Here is an 18,595-nt window from a genome sequence, read left to right on the forward strand (position 1 = left end):
TAACAACCCAAATCTAATGAGGACTGGGATTGACAATCCATAGTACACCGAGTATCGAGGAGTACAAAAGGAACATCCTGTTGGGCAGACTGAAAGGCTCCGACTGAGGAGCAAGGGATTTTATGAATGAGTCGATTTGGACGTCCGTGAAGCTGGTGGGCTACTAATTGGCAACAAACTGGTACACATCCCATATCAAACTATCCACAAACCCTAGAGAGATTCATAGTACTCGATTCGAATTTGCGAACACCTAGGCCCTTTCCACTATCGCCATCACGTTAGAGAATTCTTCCAATGGATGGCGAGAGAGCAAAGCTGTACAAGATCGATGGTGAGATCGAAGCATCCGTAGGGATTTGTAGGCAAGAGCACCATGACAAAGTGACCATCAGTATTGCTTAGAAGTCACTTGTAATTTGACATGTGACCATCACAGTGTGATTATTATAAATAGCAATTTTCAAGACTTGATATGAAATTATAATGCTTATATGAGCAAAAAGATTTTGGTACGTACCAACAAAACATTTTCCATCACAATTGAAATTCTTATTGCAAACGAGTTTCTTATATTCGGACAATTAATAGAAGTTCCCACTCCTACCACGTACAAAAGGTCATTCTTATTGCAACACACAGCAAGAAAACAAACATATACAAAATTGACAATCAAAAGTATCCAAATGATCCTTTGCCTCTTAATGCTAGGATGCTGCTCCACAAACATACAACTGTCCTCTTGGATTTCTCTCTGTTATACATCGCAGTCTATAAAAGATGATGACATTAACCTACAAAATTGCAACAATCAAATACAGTAATTAATTAATTGCTGTATATATGAAAATTATGATAGTTCAAAATGTTGGTATGATTTTAATAATTGAGTAATTAAGTTTGAAGAGAGTGATGAACTCACCTTCCTCACCTTCACCTTGCTCCTCCACAATTAGATGGATACCCATTTTCTTCACCTTCTTTTCACCACGTATGTCGTCAACTGATATAGCTGAAGCCTGAATGTAACAGGCATCATCAGAAATATTGGGAGGGCCTGGGCTCAGCTTTGGTCTCTTCTTCATCAAATTTTTAATTGGTTGTTTGTCTTTAGACAACTCATCGTAATATTCAGTTACGTTCGTCAAAATAACGTGATTGCCTTTACACCTCCCATAGGAATAACTCTCTCCATCCTCCAACCAGTTCACGCCATAACCGTTGATTTTGAGATCAAATCCAATCGATGAGTAAATTCCATGAAATTCCAAAGCAGCGCAGATGGCAATTCCTTTGACGTTATTGGAAGAAGATAGTTCATCTGCCACCAAAGACACTGATGAACAGCCCTCACCTTCACTCTTATGCCTAAACCATTGCGGAATCTCACTTCCCGGAAAACTGATCCATTGAAATCCCTGTTCCATGCACCCACACAATCAAGTTTTGAATACAAACATATATATAGAGAGAGAGAGAGAAAGAGACCGAGAACTGGAGGGAGAGAGGGAAAGTAATTAACCTGAAGCTGACATTGTGATGATATATTTGGCATGTTTTCCATCTCATCCATAACCAATTTGCGGCACTCAGTGAATCTGAATCGTCCCTTGTGTGGACCACTTGCACTTGGTGGAATCCAATACCGTTCCAATGATTTGCAGCCATGTGCATTCACATACTCAATAGATGCCGGAAGTGAAGTCAACTTTCGGAGCCTTGTGCAATGTTCCAAAACAAGACATTTCAGACATTTGAGTTGAATTAGGTTTGTTGGTATGCTAGAGAAATTGTTTTCACTTAAATTTAATATTTCCAAACCAGATAGACAGCCAATATTCTTGGGAAAGGATTCTTCTGATAAATTGCAGTTCCTCAGATCTAAAAGAAACAAAGTGCTCAAAGCGGAGAGCAGTTCCAGTTGCAAATAATTAGTTGAAGCAGGAGTTCTCTTTCGCACCAATGAAAATGGCACCAATGAATTTGGCGTTTTGGGAGACATTTTTTGTAAATCACATAGATAAAGCTCACTAAGGTTACACAACTGTACAATGGACGATGGTAACTCTTCTATAGCGGTTCCTCCCATGTGAAGGGATTTTAAATCCTTCATTCTATAAAAAATGTTTCTTGGGACCCTTTTAAGCTTTCGGCAATTATATACCCATAAATACTGAAGTCCTTCAAGAAGCTCAATTGATGAAGGCAAATCTTTTATTGCAGTTTTCATCAAATAAAGTTCCCGCAAACGACCCATACGCCCCTGAATCTCTGGAAACTTTTCAAGTTTTAAGCATCCTGATAGATTCAAAGATTCCAACTTTTCCAACTTGATGTTTTTTGTGAGACTCCTCAGATTTTTACAGTCCCCGAGATCCAAACTAACAAGCCTCTTGTGAACTCCAATCGACTCGTGGACCTCAATTAGATTTTTACATCCTTTAAGATTTAATTTCTCCAGATATGGGAGACTAGACAAGTCAGGAGTTTTATACAAATATAAGGAGGGACTGAGATCAAGGAATTTTAACTTCTCTAGAAACTGGAAAGGAAACAAGCAATGAAAGAAATCAATCAGTTTCAATAAAGCCCGACAATACTATTCATATGTAAATAATTGTATAAATAAACTCTGATCATACCTTGATACTTGATGATATTTCTTTGATTTGATTGTGACAAAGGCGAAGTTGAACAAGATTTTTTGGATGAAAATTGGATGGCAAAAACTTTGTCCCATCCCAATCAAGATAACATAATTCATTTGAAAGATATGTAAGTTGTCCACAAGGTCGTATGCCACTGAGTCTAAGCAGTTTAAGTTTCTTCATCTTCTCAAAGACATCGACATTTACATGTAATTCCTCTCGTAGATGACGATGAGGCATGTTTAGCATAATGCCTTTAATTGTTTCGGTCCCCTGATCACCAAGAACATTGTGTAAGTTACCATGCAGTGTTAAAACCTTAAAATTATCCAAGTTTACAACTGTTTAGATGGAAAAAAAGATGAAGCAATCCTTTTTTTTTTTGCACAACTTGAATAACAAAATTGCAAATAAACTTATATGGAGTTAGAACGTACCGTATTCTCTCTAAGCACTTTATATATATCTCCATAAAACCACAACCTACTTCGTTTGCCAGGATAATCAGGTGATTCTTGACGAACAATTTCTTTACCCATTTCTTGTAACAAATCATGCATGCACAGCTCGTTGTGTGAGATAGTTATCAATGATTGTTCAATAAGAACTTGAATTTGTGGGTAAAACCCATTACTGCCCAATATATCCATTACATAATCTTTATCATGCCCTTTGAAGAAACAAGCAATGTCAAGGAATAAATCCTTCTGTGTGTCGTTAAGGCCATCAAAACTTATCTTAAGAACATCATGAATTTGTTTATTAGGAATTCTTTTCAAACTATCCAGTTCATGTTCCCACTCTTTTAGACTTCTTTTGAATAAAAAAGAACCCAAAACTTGAAGAGCTAATGGAAGGCCTTGAGCATAATTTATTACACTTCTTGAGAGTTCCAAATAATCCTCCAATGGATGGTTGCTAGTGAAAGCATGCCAACTAAAAAGTTGAAGAGCTTCATCATCATTCAACAACCCAACCTTGTACATTTCATCTACGCTATGCTCCACCAATAAACGTTCATTTCTGGTTGTTAAAATGATCCTACTTCCAAAACCAAACCAATCCTTTGCTCCAGCTAAACTTTGTAACTGCTTCGAACTATCCACATCATCAAGAACTAAAAGAACCTTCTTGTTACAAAGTTTTTCCTTCATCACGTTGATCCCGGAGTCAACATTAAGTATCTTTAGATCCTCTTCCATTAGGATGTCATTCACGAGTTGTTGTTGCAGATAAGTTAGACCATTTTTTTGTTCTGAAGCTTCTTTCACATCACTAAGGAAACAACAACTTTCGAATTGATTAAAAATTCGATTGAAGACAACTTTGGCTATGGCTGTCTTTCCTACTCCCCCAGTGCCACAAATTCCCACAATGCACACATCCTTTAACCCATTATTTAGCAAAGCGATCACTTCATTGACACGAGAATCTATCCCCACTTCATACTTGGCAACATTTAATGGTATATGTTCCAATTTTTTTATAATCTCTTGAACAATGTTTTGGATAAACTTCACTTCGTGCCTATAAAGTATAAAGCACATTAGAAAGAACTAGTGGGTCATAAAAAAAATTATATCTTATTTATGGGCAAATAATAATAATAATAATAATAAATTACTTAATTCGTAAACTAAATTGATTGAAATAGACTAATGCAACTTAAAAATGTTGATAACTCATGACTTGACTTATCAAGTCATGAGTTATATAAAATTCTATGTAGATCCATCAGGTTGCACAAGTGGTTCTAGTAGCAAGGCAGCAAGGCTACTTGTGTTTATTTCTTGTGATTGTTCGACAATACATCTAAATATATATGTATATATAAACTGTTTAATACAAAATCAAAATGAACTTTCTTTACCCAAAATCGCAAATGTAATCATTTCTACTTTAATGAGATAAAGGATAAAAAAATAAAAAATTGAGTTCTGGCAGTTTGGGAGGTATTAATTTTCAGTCAAACCCTCTAAAGTCCACTTCAAACTACAATACAATTGATATAAGAATCGTATTCGAAATACACAAACAAATAAAAGTAATTTTAATTATGGATCATTAATATTTGTTTAAATTAAAGTTGGAGTTCTAAGCTGCTCTCTGTTGCGCTGGCAAATTGGAACTTTTAAAGACTCTGGTGAACCCAGTCTTCTTATACTGGTGCTGTATCTATACTGTCCCTATGGCTATCACTAATCAAATTCAAAAGATGTGTAGGGATTTCCTGTGGAGTAGTACTGAAAAGTCTCAGAAAATGCATTTGATGTCTTGGGATATGGTGACTAGAACTAAAAAGGAGGGTGGTTTGGGTCTCAGAAAGCTGGGGGATATTCAAGTGGTGTCCAGATATGTGCTTGCCTGGGATTTTTTGGTGAGTAAAGATAGGTTGTGGATTTCTTGGTTCAAGAAATAATACACTCCTCATTCAACTTACTGGAATGTTGTTCCTAGAGGTTCCAACTCTGTTATTTGGAAGTCAATGGTGGAGGTAAGTGATATAATGAGGCAGCATGTCAGTAATCATATAGGGAATGGGCAATTGATTCATTTGTTTCTTTATCCTTGGTGTGGTGGTCAAACTATTGCCCAGAAATTTGGGCATGGGAAGACTAGACAAATTTCTCTTGATAAGCATTGCAAGGTTGAAGCTTTGTTGCACAATTATGGCTGGAATTTGCAGTTGTTACAGGATGACAGCCTCCAACTTTTTAGGAGTTATATTGTGTCATTACAGATCAGTCCACCAGAGTGTAAGATTTTGTGGGCTGGGGGAAAGTTTTCTTTCATGAAGGTTTAGACATGTTGTAGGGTTGCTGTAGAAGAGGTCCAATGGTATCATTTGTGTTGGGGTAGAGCCAGACCAAGGTGGTCTACTACTGCTGTTTTTGTAATGCAGAACAGGTTACCAAGCATGGTAAATTTGCAGAGAAGAAAGGTTCACTTGGCCCGAAGATGCTTTCTTTGTACAAGTGCTGTGGACACTAGGGATCATTTATTTGTCACCTGCCCTTTCACTCAGGCTTTCTGGTTATGGTTGGGTGAGGTTTTGCACTGGGATTTGGTCCAATTTGCTGATGTTTCTTCTGTTGAGGAGCTTTTCTTATGGTGTGATCGGATATATCATGATTCTAAAATTTTAAGAAACTAATTTGCTGAGCTTTGTGGGCTATATGGAGGGAAAGAAATGGCTGGCTTCACAGTCATACTTCTAATTCTCATGAGCAACTTTAATCAGATTAGTTTGATTCTAATTTGGCAGAAAAAAAAAAAAAAAAAGAAAAATAAGGAGATACGCAATTGAGTGCGAATAATAAATCCACAACTAACCTATATATTCATTTAAAGATTAAAACACTCACTACTTATCAAAAAAAAAAAAAAAAAACGGATTAAAACACTCACTTAAAACTTAAATATAGTGAACAGACTATTGAGTTAATAGGATAATGATATCGATCTTCTCTCCTTCCAAAGTGAGAGGTTCAGGCTTTAACTCCATAGAGCAAAAATGCATGCGTTATTTACCAAGATTTAAATAATAATAACAATTAAAATTTAGTATAAGATATTGTGCAATTTTTCTCAATAAAAAAAGAATGCTAATTGAAAATATAAATTGTGCTTCATGTTTGCTTCTAATTAAGTATGCCAAAGTCATTTAGTTGAACTAGTGCACATAGGTCATTTCCTCCCACTAAACTTTCTAATGGCTTCAAACTATCCAGGTCATCAAGAACTACAAGAACTTTCTTATGACATAATCTTTTCTTCATCATGTTGGTCCCATAATCAATGTTACGTATCTTTAGATCTTCCGTAATAATGTCATTCAAGAGTAGTTGTTGGAGATAAGTTAGACCATGTTGTTCTGAAACTTCTTTCACAATGCTAAGGAAACAACAAATTTCAAATTGCTTATATATTCGATTGAAGACAACTTTGGCTATGGTTGTCTTTCCCACAAGCTCCACAAATCCCCCACAATGCACACATCGTTTAACCTATTGAATTTACTATAATTAATACTTCTTTCAATTTTTGTCAAAGAAAAACGAAAGAATAGTTCCGTCAATTATAACATTATCATGTATGGGAAAATAATAATAAAAAACTGAATTCATAAACCATATAGTTAGAAATAGATTAATTCATCTTAAAATGTTGATAACTATATGATGGTTATAAAATGTGGATAACTATACAATGGTGAATGGTTATAAAACTACAACTATAGTCACAATTTATATAAAATTCGATGTAGGTGCAAGGGGTGGTCTTAGTACAAAAACAGCCACAAATATTGAATGAACTCCTACATAATTTTTTTTTTTTTCCATTTTCGTAAGTGAAATTCTAAAACTTAATAATAACTCTAAATAGTTTTGAATTCTTTTCAATTTTAATCAGATTAATTTGGTTATAATTTGGCATAAAAAGGAAAATGAAGAAATGAAGAGGTAAGAAATTGAGTGTAAACTTAGATAGAGTTGAATATTACCCATTTGCGATATTGTTTAACTCCCACCCATTTAAGTTTGCTGCCTCCATTAATGCTGCCCTCCACCTTTGCACCTTTTCTTTGTCCTCCCTAAAAGTTTCTTCATGCTTGACAAATGCTTCTGCAAAACTTCCCTTTTGTTTCTTTACCAGTGAGGGATCCACGTTGTAGAAGACCGGCAAAACTGTCTGTCCCACTGTATTCTTGCATTCAATGATCTGTACGAGTTCGTCCAAACACCATGAGGAGGTTGCATAATTTTTTGAAAATACGATGATGGAAAATTTCGATTCCTTGATTGCCTTGAGGAGTTCCAAAGAAATTGATTTTCCTTTCTTAAGCTTCTCATCATCTTTGAAGGTGTAAATTCCTTTATGTTGCAGAGCCATATAGAGATGGTTCACAAAGTTCTTGCGAGTATCTTCTCCTCTGAAACTTAAGAAGACATCATAATTACATCGTAAAGAAGAAGAAGAAGAAGACGACGACGGAGGAAATGCATCCATTGAGGCTTGCTAATTTGTGAATGCAATATTTCTCGGTACGGTACCTGTGATTATTTAATTGTTGGCTAAGAATCATATCCAAGCAATTTCGTTCCTATATAAGTAAATGGTTAGAAGTTGATGGTAAATTTTCATGAACTTTATTGATCAAAGCAAATAACACTATTTGAAAAAAAGAGGTGGTGGCTAATATTAATGCCCCTATTGGGAATCAAAATTTAATATGTCATAATTTCACATGGGAGTCATCTTTTGTGGGGTCTTTCACAAAAGTTGTCCGGTTGAATGCAAAGAAAATGTGTCAAGTCGGTGCCTGGACATTTTCTAAATTGCAATAGTTTTGATATAGTAATAATTTCACAAGTCATCTATGCAAATTTACAATTCAATTATAATAATCAGTATATCAGTTTTCATTTTAACACTTGGATTGGTCAACAATTCTATTATAATAGACTGTGCTTTACTTTAGAGAGCGAAAGCTTGAAGTTTCCATGAAACTCAAAGCTTTTTTTCTGGGTAAAGGACCTTTGTGGAAGCTGATGGTAAATTTTCCTCAACTTTATTGATAAAAGCAAATACCTTTTTAGCTGGAAAAAAGAAAAGAAAAGAAAAATATAAAGACTGAAAAAAGGTGTAGGTGGGTCAAATTAGGCTGCTGTAGAAAAAAGATTTCCTAATGCCCCTATTGAGTAGTAAAATTTACATCTTCCAAAAGCATTGTCCAATGTTACATGTTGAATGGAAAGAAAATGTGTGGACCAATTTCTAAGCATCATCCAAGCAATTTCCTTCCTTGTTCTGTGCTCTACTTGGGAACATAGAAAGAAGTTGCTGGAACTTTCCTCCCTTAAGGACTAAGGTGAAGACAAAGACAATCTTGGGACTCAACCGAATATATATATATAACAATTGCTAAGCATCATCCAAGCAATTTCCTTCCTTATTCTGTGCTCTACTTGGGAACATATAAAGAAGTTGCTGGGAACTTTCCTCCCTTAAAGGACTAAGGGTCAGTTTGGTGCAAAAACAAAAAAAAAAAAAAAAAAGGGAGGAAATGAAAGGAAAGGAAAGAAAGAAAAGGTAACGGAGGGTGATTAAAAAATTGAGGGTGATTAAAAAATTGTATTTGAAAGGAAAGAAAAGAAAAGGAATAATTTTGACTTAAATAGTAATTTTTTTATCCTTCCATTTTTTAGAGGAAATGAAAAGAAAAACAAGTAAAGCTTTGATGTATTATTTTTTATGCCAAATTTATCTTTACACAACATCAATATTACACTTGATTTTGGGATTTAGTTTTAGGATTTAGTTTGCAAAACAAGAATTACAGACATTGATTAGTTGATTTAGAAAAAAAATTCAAACAAAACCCATACATACCAGTCAGCAGCTGCAGAGAGAAGGGGGCAAGCTTGAGAGTTGAGAGACAGCGGCTGAAGCTTGCGAACGGCGAACCCGAACTGGAACAGCGGCGATGGAAACTGAAAGATATGGGTTTTGATTTTTTGAACAATCTGAAATGATATGCCGATATAGGTTTTGATATAGGTAATAAGTTTTCAACTTTTGATTCTTGCAGACAGATACATAAACTCAAATATATGGGTTTTGAACTTCTGGTTCTTGTAGATTTTGTAGTTTGCAGTTGCAGAGAGAGAGAGAGAGAGCGAGAGAGAGAGAGAGAGGGCAACTTCAGAGTTGAGAACGAGAATAGATGGAGGCAATTGGGGAGGCTGAAATGATTTGCCCTAAAAAAAAAAAAAAAAGATATCCCCATAAAATGGATTATGGAATGGATTTTGATCTATAAATTTATTTTTTGGGGCTAACTATGGGCCTATAAATTTTGAGGCCCATAAATTTATCTTTTAAAATATAAAAAAATATAATAATAAATTTATTAAAATAATTTCCTTTTTCTTTTTTTTTTTCCAAAAATGATTATTATCCTTTTATTTTTTTTCCTTAATTAATCAACCAAGATGATTATTATCCTTTCATTTATTTTACTTCATTAATCAACCAAATATGATAGTAGATTAAAATTATCTTTCCCTTCTCAGCCCTCGTAACAATGTTATCTTTCATTTTCTTTCCCACCATACCAAAGATAGTGTCACGCCAAAATGACAACCACCACAATGAATCAAAGAAGTAGCTAGCACTAGTATTTAATTGTTGGTAACATATAAGCAAGCCTATAACGCGACGTTATTTGAACCGAATAAAAACATAAGATTTACATAGCCGATCTAAGTAATTAAAAAATTTTAGTCTTGTTCACACGATCACACAGGACCAAGATTTTGAATCCACAAATATTTCCACTCAAAATATTCGTCTTGTCCACACCAACTCTCATGAAGCATAAGTGTCACACAAAAATGACGTCCACCACAATGAAACAAGAAGTAGCTAGTACTAGTATTAATTGTTGGTAATATACAAACCTATAACACCTGAACTGAATAAAAACATAAGATTATCGTAGCCGACTAAAATAATAAAAAAATAAATTGTAACGAGTAACGTGAGGTATTATTGAGGGTATTTAATATCATGCCTCAAATAATTTGCATTATCAACAAAGAAATGTCATTTCTACTGCAAATGTTGTTACCTTCACGGTAATGTGATCAGAAAATTACTTAATAAGGGTAGTGTTGGAACTGCGATCTGTGTCATATTTTGATTGAACCATGTCTTCCTTGGGGATAAAAATGGGACCATTACATGGCTAAAACAACTAAAATCCAATGTTGAAATTATAATTGATGACAAGATCAAATTCACATTGAAACAGTAAATAACACCAAAAACTAGACTTTGGTACCAACAAAACATTTTCCTTATTTTCAATAGAGCTGCTTGCATTTACACAATAAAAAGTTCCCATTACCACCACCAAAGGCCATTCTTATTGCATCACACAGCGAGTACCTAGAGTGGAGCTATCGGTTCACGATCGACCAACATCCTCACGACCACGAACATGGCCCCGATGAGTAACTAGAATTGGTTGATAAGATGATACCATTAACCTACAAAATGGCAAAAACCGAATAGAGACGATTTTAATTATAAACAGTTTGAAAGGCCATCTAAATATGTACAAGATGTGAGAAGCAAAATAATGAGCAAAATTCAACACTCCATAAAGCAATTCTCTTCAACTCGACTATAAACTCAATAAAATAGAAAGAAGACTTTAACACATTAACTAATGAAAAGTGGGATCCTACTTTAAATCTGTATATTTTCTACAATTGATTTGTGAAAATCATGATATGTCAAGATGTTGGTGTGATCTAAATTACCTAATGATGAGTATTGAAATATTAAGTTTGAAGACAATGATGAAACTTGTGTCTAAGACTAGTGTGCATCTCTGGGTCTACTCACCTTCATCTTGCTCATCCATTATTAAATGGATACCAAATTTCTTGACCTTTAATTGCCGTTTGACGCGGGGAGTATGCAGCCCATAGTCGAATTGAGCAGAAACTTCAATGTAAGAGCCATCATCACCAATATTGGGAAACAAATTTTTAATTGGTTGTTGATATTCTTCATCAAAAAAAATGTCATATTCTGTTTTGACCATCAACATGACATGATCTGACTCAATTCGCTTTTGTACAGGCCATTCGATCATGGAGTATCCATTGATTTTGAGATTGAATCCAATCCATGGGCAAATTCCATGTGATTCCAAAGCAATACATATAGCAATTCCTTTGACGTTATTGTAAGAAGTTAGATCGTCCACCCGCCAACACATCGAAGAGCCCTCACCCTCGATCTTATGGCTGAACCATTGCGGAATCTCACTTCCTGGATAATATATTTCACCAAGTTCCTGCTCCATAAAAATATTGTGAAGGTCAGTTTTTCGTTCAGATACATAAATATAGAGCAAGCGAGTGAGAGAGGAAACCTGGAGCATACTCTGTGATGATATATTTGGCATGTTGTTCTTGTCATCCATAACCAATCTGCTGCACCCAGTGAATATGAATTCTCGATCATCTGGACTGTCTAAATTTGATGGAATCCAATACCGTTCTAATGATTTGCAACCATGTGCATTCACTTCACATATGGATGAGGGAAGTGAAGTCAATGTTCGGAGTCTTGTGCAATGTTCCAAATCAAGGCGGTTCAGTTTTTTGAGTTGAATGAGGCTTGCTGGTATACTACAAAAATTGTTTTCACTTAGATCTAATCTTACCAAAAAGGATAGGCGGCCAATATCGTTGGGAAAGGATTCTTCTTATAAATTGCAATTCCTGAGATATAAATGATTCAAAGTGCACAAACCGGAGAGCAGTTCCATTTGCAAATAAATAGTTGAAGCAGAAGTTCTCTTTCGCACCAACGAAAATGGGATAAACGAATTTGGCGTCTTGGGAGATGATCCTTGAAAATTAACTAGATCAAGGCTACCAAGGTTACTCAACTGTACAATGGATGATGGTAACTGTTTTATAGCTGTTCCACCTATGTTAAGGGAACCCAAATCTTTCATTTTAGAAAAAACGTTGCTTGGAACACTTTTAAGCTTCCGGCAATTCTTTAGAGATAAAGACTGAAGCCCTTTAAGATACTCAATTGATGAAGGTAAATCCTTTATTGCAGTTTCATCTAAAATAAGAATTTTCAAACAATCCATATGCCCCACCTGAATCTCTGGAAACTTCTCAACTTTTGAGCATCCTGCTAGATTAAAAGATTTCAGATTTTTCAACTTTATGCTTCTTGGTAGACTCCTCAGATTTTTACAATCTAGAAGATTCAATGAAACAAGCCTCTCGTGAACTCCAATCGACTGATGAACGTCAACTAGATTTGTACATCCAGCAAGATTTAAACTCTCAAGACATGGGAGACCGGACACATCTGGAGTTTTATCCAAATATAGAGAATGGCTGAGATTAAGAAATTTTAACTTCTCTAGAAACTGTTAAGCAAGCAAGCAACGAAAGAAATGAATTAGTTTCAATAAAACCCAACAATAATATTCATATGTCAATAATTGTATAAATAAACAATGATCATACCTTGATGCCTGATGAAAGTTCTTTGATTTGATTACAATAAAGGCGAAGTTGGATAAGATTTTTTGGATGGAAACTAGCTGGCAAAAACCTTTCAGGGTAACCATCCCAATCAAGATAACATAATTCATTTGAAAGATATGTAAGGCGTCCACAAGGTCGTATGCCATCGAGTTTGAGTAGTTTAAGTATCTTCATCTTAACAAAGGCATCGACGTTTACATGTAACTCCTCTGGTAGTTGATCATGAGGCAGATTTAGCATAATGCCTTTAATTGTTTCTGTCACCTAATTACCAAGAACATGGTGTAAGTTACTGTACGGTGTTAAAACCTGAGAATTATACAAGTTTAGAGATGCTTATCTGTGAAAAAAAAATTAAAAATAAAAGAGAGATAAACAAACCTATCTTTATTTGCCCAACTTGAATGTGAAAAGAAACTTATATGTAGTTAGAACATACCATATTCTCTCTAAATGCTTTATAGATATATTCATGAAACCACAACCTACTGCGTTTGCCAGGATCATCAGGTGATTCTCGACGAACAATTTCTTTACCCATTTCTTGTATCAAATCATGCATCTGCAACTCATTCTTGTATGAGATAGTTATCAAGGACCGTTCAATAAGAACTTGAATTCGTGGGTGAAAACCACTACTGCCCAATATATCCATTACATAATCTCTATCATACCCTTCGAAGAAACAAGCGATATCGAGGAATAAATCCTTTTCTGTATCATTAAGGCCATCAAAACTTATCTTGAGAACATTAAAAATTTCTCTATTTGGAATTCTTTTCAAATTATCCAATTCATGTTCCCACTCTTGTATGCGTCTTTTAAATAAAAAAGAACCCAAAACTTGAAGAGCTAATGGAAGGCCTTGGGCATAATTTATGACACTTCGTGAGAGTTCCAGATAATCCTCCGACGGATGGTTGCTATTGAAAGCATGCCAACTAAAAAGTTCAAGAGCTTCTTCGTCATTCAACAACTCAACCTTATACATTTCATAATGATCTACTTTATGCTCCACCAACAAACGTTCATTTCTGGTTGTTACAATGATCCTACTTCCAAAACCAAACCAGTCATTTGCTCCAGCTAAACTTTCTAATTGCTTCAAACTATCCACATCATCAAGAACTACAAGAACCTTCTTATAACAAAGTCTTTTCTTTATCACATTGATCCCGTAATCAACATTACGTATCTTTTGATCTTCTTCCATTAGGATGTCATTCAAAAGTTGTCGTTGAAGATAAGTTAAACCATGTTGTTTTGAAACTTCTTTCACATTGCTAAGGAAACAACAATTTTCAAATTGATTAAATATTCGATTGAAAACAGCTTTAGCAATGGTTGACTTTCCTATTCCACCAGTTCCATAAATACCCACAATGCACACATCCTTTAACGCATTGTCTAGCAAAGAGGCCACTTTGTTTACACGGGAATCTATCCCCACTTCGTACTTGGCAACATTTAATGGCATATACCCCAATTCTTTTATGATCTCTTGAACAAATTTTTGGATAAACTTCGCCTCATGCCTATCAAATACAAAGCACATTATAGAAAGATCTAGAGCTAAATTCATTATTTATAACATTTGCAGTTACCATAATTAATACTTATTTCAATTTTTGTGAAGGAAAAAAGAAGAATAGTTCTGTCAAAACATATATGGGAAAATAATAATAAACAACTGAATTCATAAACCAAATTGTTAGAAATAGATTAATTCATCTTTAAAATGTTGATAACTATATGATGGTTATAAAACTACAACTAAAGTCATGATTTATATAAAATTCTATGTAGGTGCTAGGGGATGCACAAGCGGTCCTAGTACCAAGGCATTCACAAATACAGCGAATATAGCGACCGTAGGCTACTTGTGCTTATTTCAGGTGATGGCTGGACAATACATCCATACTCAAACGATGAATTCATAAAAACCCAAAAGAAGAAATAATTGAAGTATTCATATATAAAACTGGTCAATCAGAATTAAAATGAACTTTCAATACTCAAAATCCGCAAATGTAATCATTTCTACTTTAGAGAGATAAAGGACAAAAGGAAAAAAGAAATTCAGCTCTTAGCTTCTAGCAATTTGTTCCGGTCCAACCTCTGTAATCCATTTCAACCTACAATATAATTGATTTAAGATTCATATTTGAAAAATACAAATAAAACCAATATTATTATGATCAGTATTTCATTTATTTATTTTGTCAGGCAGGTTATGCTCAAACTAACAGAACGCGTATGTAGACAGTCAAATTCAAAGACCTGGTCATCTACAGATGGCAGCAAGACCTATTTTCTAGTAACAACTCTTCTGATACTATGTAGATATTCTGTTCTACAAAATCCTATATATACTCAAACTCTATAATGGAAAGATTACCTGAATTTACTAGAATCATCCTATCTTATGTTTTCTTTAAGGTATCAGAGACACCAAAGCTCTAAAGAGCACGATCTATCTAGCTTTATCATTCCCTGTTCCCTTTGTAGTTCCTAGCTCTATCTTCTCAATCAAATGGTTGCACATCCTGTTCTAAAGTACACATATTGTGACGCCCCGAATCCCGTGATCCAGTTCATCATCGACAATGGTCCGAAACCGTGACCCGATACCGAGTCCAAAATGCAGAAGCTAAAACACGGAAGACGCCACTATAGATGAAAAACCATCTCTAAGGCGACAATGGAACCACAAATAAAGTCAACAAGACTCAAACACGGCACTAAAACGGAAACTAAGGGCAAAAGGGTCCTAACAAACACGAATGCGGAATCAAAGGTCAAAACAGTCGTTTGACAACTTAATGTAAACCTTTAGATTCAGTTTTAGGATGAAAAGAAAAAGGTGTGCCAAAGCAGGGACCTGGAAGCGCGCTCACACAGTGTCCGGGTGCTCCTCCGCACGCACAAGGAGTGCGCCACGCATGGGGACTGGACATGCTCCGAGCGCTCGGAGGTGGCCCGCGAGTGCTCGGAGTTACAAAATACCTACTGGTGAACAGTAACTCCGAATCCAAACTATTTTCAAAAAAATGCATCTTTTCTTCCTTGAAACCAAAATAGTCCCCCTTAAACCTCATGTGCTCAAATGGTCAAAATGAAATGCATTGCCAGCTCATAAAGTATAAAACATGGTAAGGCAATAGTGGACCAATGTGTGTGCAACAAGCATCATTGTGTGCACCAAATAGAACTCCATACATTGCAAATAAAATGGCCTTGTGGCCTCAATAAATCATGTCCTCTAGATACAAGTACCAATTACCAGTTACATGAAATCTACAACCACAAGGGAAAGAAAATATAACATAGAGGTTGAAATATTCAAAATATACATTAAGGTACATTTACATCAAAATACATCCACAAAAGAATCAAGGCGTATCATCAACTCCAAAAGTCGTCCCGAGCAACTCCTTTCCAGAAAAATGTTATATAATAGGGGCGAGCACAATGGCTCGGTAGGATTGGTGGATTTTACAAGTAAAGTGCGTCCTTTGAAATCCCCAAGGACATGCAAGAAATGCTCAGCATCCCAAGGATGAAAGGTCATGCTACCTAAGATTCTAAGCTCCGTAAAACGAAGGGGGTCATACACCCTAACTCTAATTTCTGTAGCGTGATAGTCCGACTCAACTCAAGTAAATCACATAGTCAAATCATGTATCAACCATAGCACATCATCAAGAATATTCTCCAAAGTTATGCTTAAGCCTCATGTTCCTTCTTACAATAATTTAATTCCATTACAGCATACTCATGAATTACAGAACAAGTCCCATTTCTCTGAGCATGCATATCATTCACTCGCATTCATTGGACAACATTCCACTTCACACTCTCAACAGAAGCGTGGATATAATCCCTTTTTTACCTGAAGAGGACAGGGTTTTACTCAGGCTAGTTCTTAGCCTTCCTATACTCAACACAATTCTCAATCAAGCATGACACCAAAACATCTTCAAAGTTTGTGCAAAACACCTCAACTTTTCTTCAATGACTTATTTGCAAAAGGAAAGGTCACAATGCCCTAAAATGTTGGCATCTCTTCAATAACAACTATCAGGATGACAAAATTCCTCGAGCCCTAGTTGCACTTCATCTCAATACACTCAATGAAAGTGAATGGCTCCCGGTGCCACGGCCCACATGTAAGTTTATGATTTTATATATATATATAAATGTTAAAGTTATAAGATTTTTTTTTTTTAAATGGTAAGTGGGCCCCACCATTATATTAAACCTCACAAAAGGCCTAATGGCCATTGACTACATCAGTTTTTCTCTCTCTGCATCCAGTAGCTTCGTCTTTCTTTTTCTTTTTTTCATTTACAATTTCAAGGCTTGATCTTTCTTACACCAATTGGAATTTGGTAATACCTTGTGAACCAAAGTCTGAGAGCTCGTCGAGGCCGTCGATTTGATAAGAGCCAAGCACCATTTGGCCAAGCCTAGGGATTTCGAATTTAGGGCTTGAAATTGGGAATTTTGGGGTTTTTCTTCAATTTGGAGGTAGGGGTCTCTAATACATGATTTCTTATACTTTTGTGAGTTATTTCTCTATAATTTGTTGATTTGCATACTTAATTAGTTTGAATTCTTGCAAATTGCTTAAATGTTGTATATGAAAATGTGGCTATGTGTTAGTTGATATATTGTGTATAAGCATGCCTATGTGAAATAGAATTTAGGTTTTGTATGCTTACTATGTGATATCCATGTTGAATGAAAGCATGACTTACATATTTTAGAAATTTATTTTGGAAAGCATATGTGAAAATTCTATTGTTGAATTATTAGAAGCATGAAGCATTCATGCATCCATTGGGAAAGAAAAAGGGAAAAGTGTTTTGAAAGAAATGAAATTGTTTTGGGAAAAATGGTTTTTGAAAAGTGTTTGTGAAAAATCCGGACGCCTAGGAGGCGCCTAGTGGTCCGTGGTGTTAATGTGATCTAGAGGGAACTAGAGAGAGACTCTAATATGGTTGAGCTAACTAGGCCCAGACGACGCCATGGAGGTGCCATGTGGTCGGGGAAAGCTAGCCAACCCTCCCCTCGTGACGCCATAGAGGTGCTATGGGCCGGATTGCATTAACGGTTTGGAACGGCAAAAAATGAATTGTTTTGGAAAATGGGGGAGTGACATTGACATGACATGGCATTCATTAGCATATTTGGTGTATTTGTGATAGGATGATATTTATTTACATGCTTGTTGTGGTGTTATTGATGTGTATTCCCTATGACATGATCCCGCTTACGTTTTACCTATTCTTTGTGTGGATTCACGGGGTCATAAGAAGTGTGTCTTAGACACTTCCTACTGAGCGTTTAGCTCACTCCATTATCTTAACATTTTTTAGGTTTGGGAAAAGAAGCGGCAGACGCCAATCCACCACAAATCTAGGTTGGATCGGGATTATCATTTTGTGGTCTTTTGTGTAGAAACATGAACCATATTCTCTTGTAATGACCAAGTGTAGTTTGTGTAATGTTGTAGTAGTGGATGTTATAAAAACAAATGTAATCTTAACTATTTTGTGAAACTTTAGTTTAATTAGTATAATGTTGTAAATTATGGACTTTTAAATTTTAGCTATATTTCATGGACTGTAACTTGATGTAATTAAAGTGCGTTCCTTGTTTGGACGAGATGGAGGAACGGGACCTTTTTATATGTATTTAATCATTTTGGGAATGTGGTATAATATTTGTATTGTGCGTTGGGGCAGGATAGATTAGTTTTAAGGCCAAATGAGGCCATTACATTTTTATCTATTTCAACAGGTTGTAGAGGGACTTCTTTGCGGAGGTCATGCCGAAATTTTATATATT

General features: G+C 35.4%; 2 protein-coding genes across 2 annotated transcripts in view; both read right to left on the reverse strand.

Annotated features, from left to right (window-relative positions):
- Nucleotides 1–530: 530 nt before the first annotated feature.
- LOC132314160 (uncharacterized) overlaps nt 531–18,595 on the reverse strand; it is a 29,677-nt gene continuing 11,612 nt past the window's right edge. The window contains exons 2-13 of the mRNA XM_059813056.1: nt 13,182–14,277; nt 12,722–13,006; nt 11,936–12,621; nt 11,064–11,857; nt 10,926–10,978; nt 9,042–9,217; nt 7,153–7,587; nt 3,086–4,175; nt 2,643–2,921; nt 1,523–2,542; nt 923–1,418; nt 531–794 (exon numbers count right to left, since the gene is read on the reverse strand). Of these exons, the coding sequence (XP_059669039.1) occupies nt 790–794; nt 923–1,418; nt 1,523–2,542; nt 2,643–2,921; nt 3,086–4,175; nt 7,153–7,587; nt 9,042–9,217; nt 10,926–10,978; nt 11,064–11,857; nt 11,936–12,621; nt 12,722–13,006; nt 13,182–14,277 (6,415 nt within the window). The 3' untranslated portion in view covers nt 531–789. The remainder of the gene's footprint in view (nt 795–922; nt 1,419–1,522; nt 2,543–2,642; nt 2,922–3,085; nt 4,176–7,152; nt 7,588–9,041; nt 9,218–10,925; nt 10,979–11,063; nt 11,858–11,935; nt 12,622–12,721; nt 13,007–13,181; nt 14,278–18,595) is intronic.
- LOC132311592 (uncharacterized) lies at nt 10,323–11,921 on the reverse strand. The gene is made up of 3 exons (XM_059809584.1): nt 11,610–11,921; nt 11,064–11,520; nt 10,323–10,702 (listed from the first exon to the last, which is right to left on the reverse strand). The coding sequence occupies exons 1-3, from the start codon at nt 11,688–11,690 to the stop codon at nt 10,698–10,700; spliced, it is 543 nt and encodes a 180-aa protein (XP_059665567.1). The 5' UTR covers nt 11,691–11,921; the 3' UTR covers nt 10,323–10,697.

Source organism: Cornus florida, unplaced genomic scaffold (genome assembly GCF_030987335.1).
Source record: "Cornus florida cultivar Cherokee Brave unplaced genomic scaffold, ASM3098733v1 CherokeeBrave_3.0.0_Hap2_Chr06, whole genome shotgun sequence".
Taxonomy (NCBI): Eukaryota; Viridiplantae; Streptophyta; class Magnoliopsida; order Cornales; family Cornaceae; genus Cornus; species Cornus florida.

Excerpts from the sequence above, each read along its gene's own strand:
- LOC132311592 (XM_059809584.1), bottom strand. The coding sequence starts at position 11,690 with ATGATCGAGAATTCATATTCACTGGGTGCAGCAGATTGGTTATGGATG. Across the intron at positions 11,521-11,609 it reads GCCAAATATATCATCACAGA|GAACTTGGTGAAATATATTA; the intron begins GTATGCTCCAGG and ends TTTATGGAGCAG.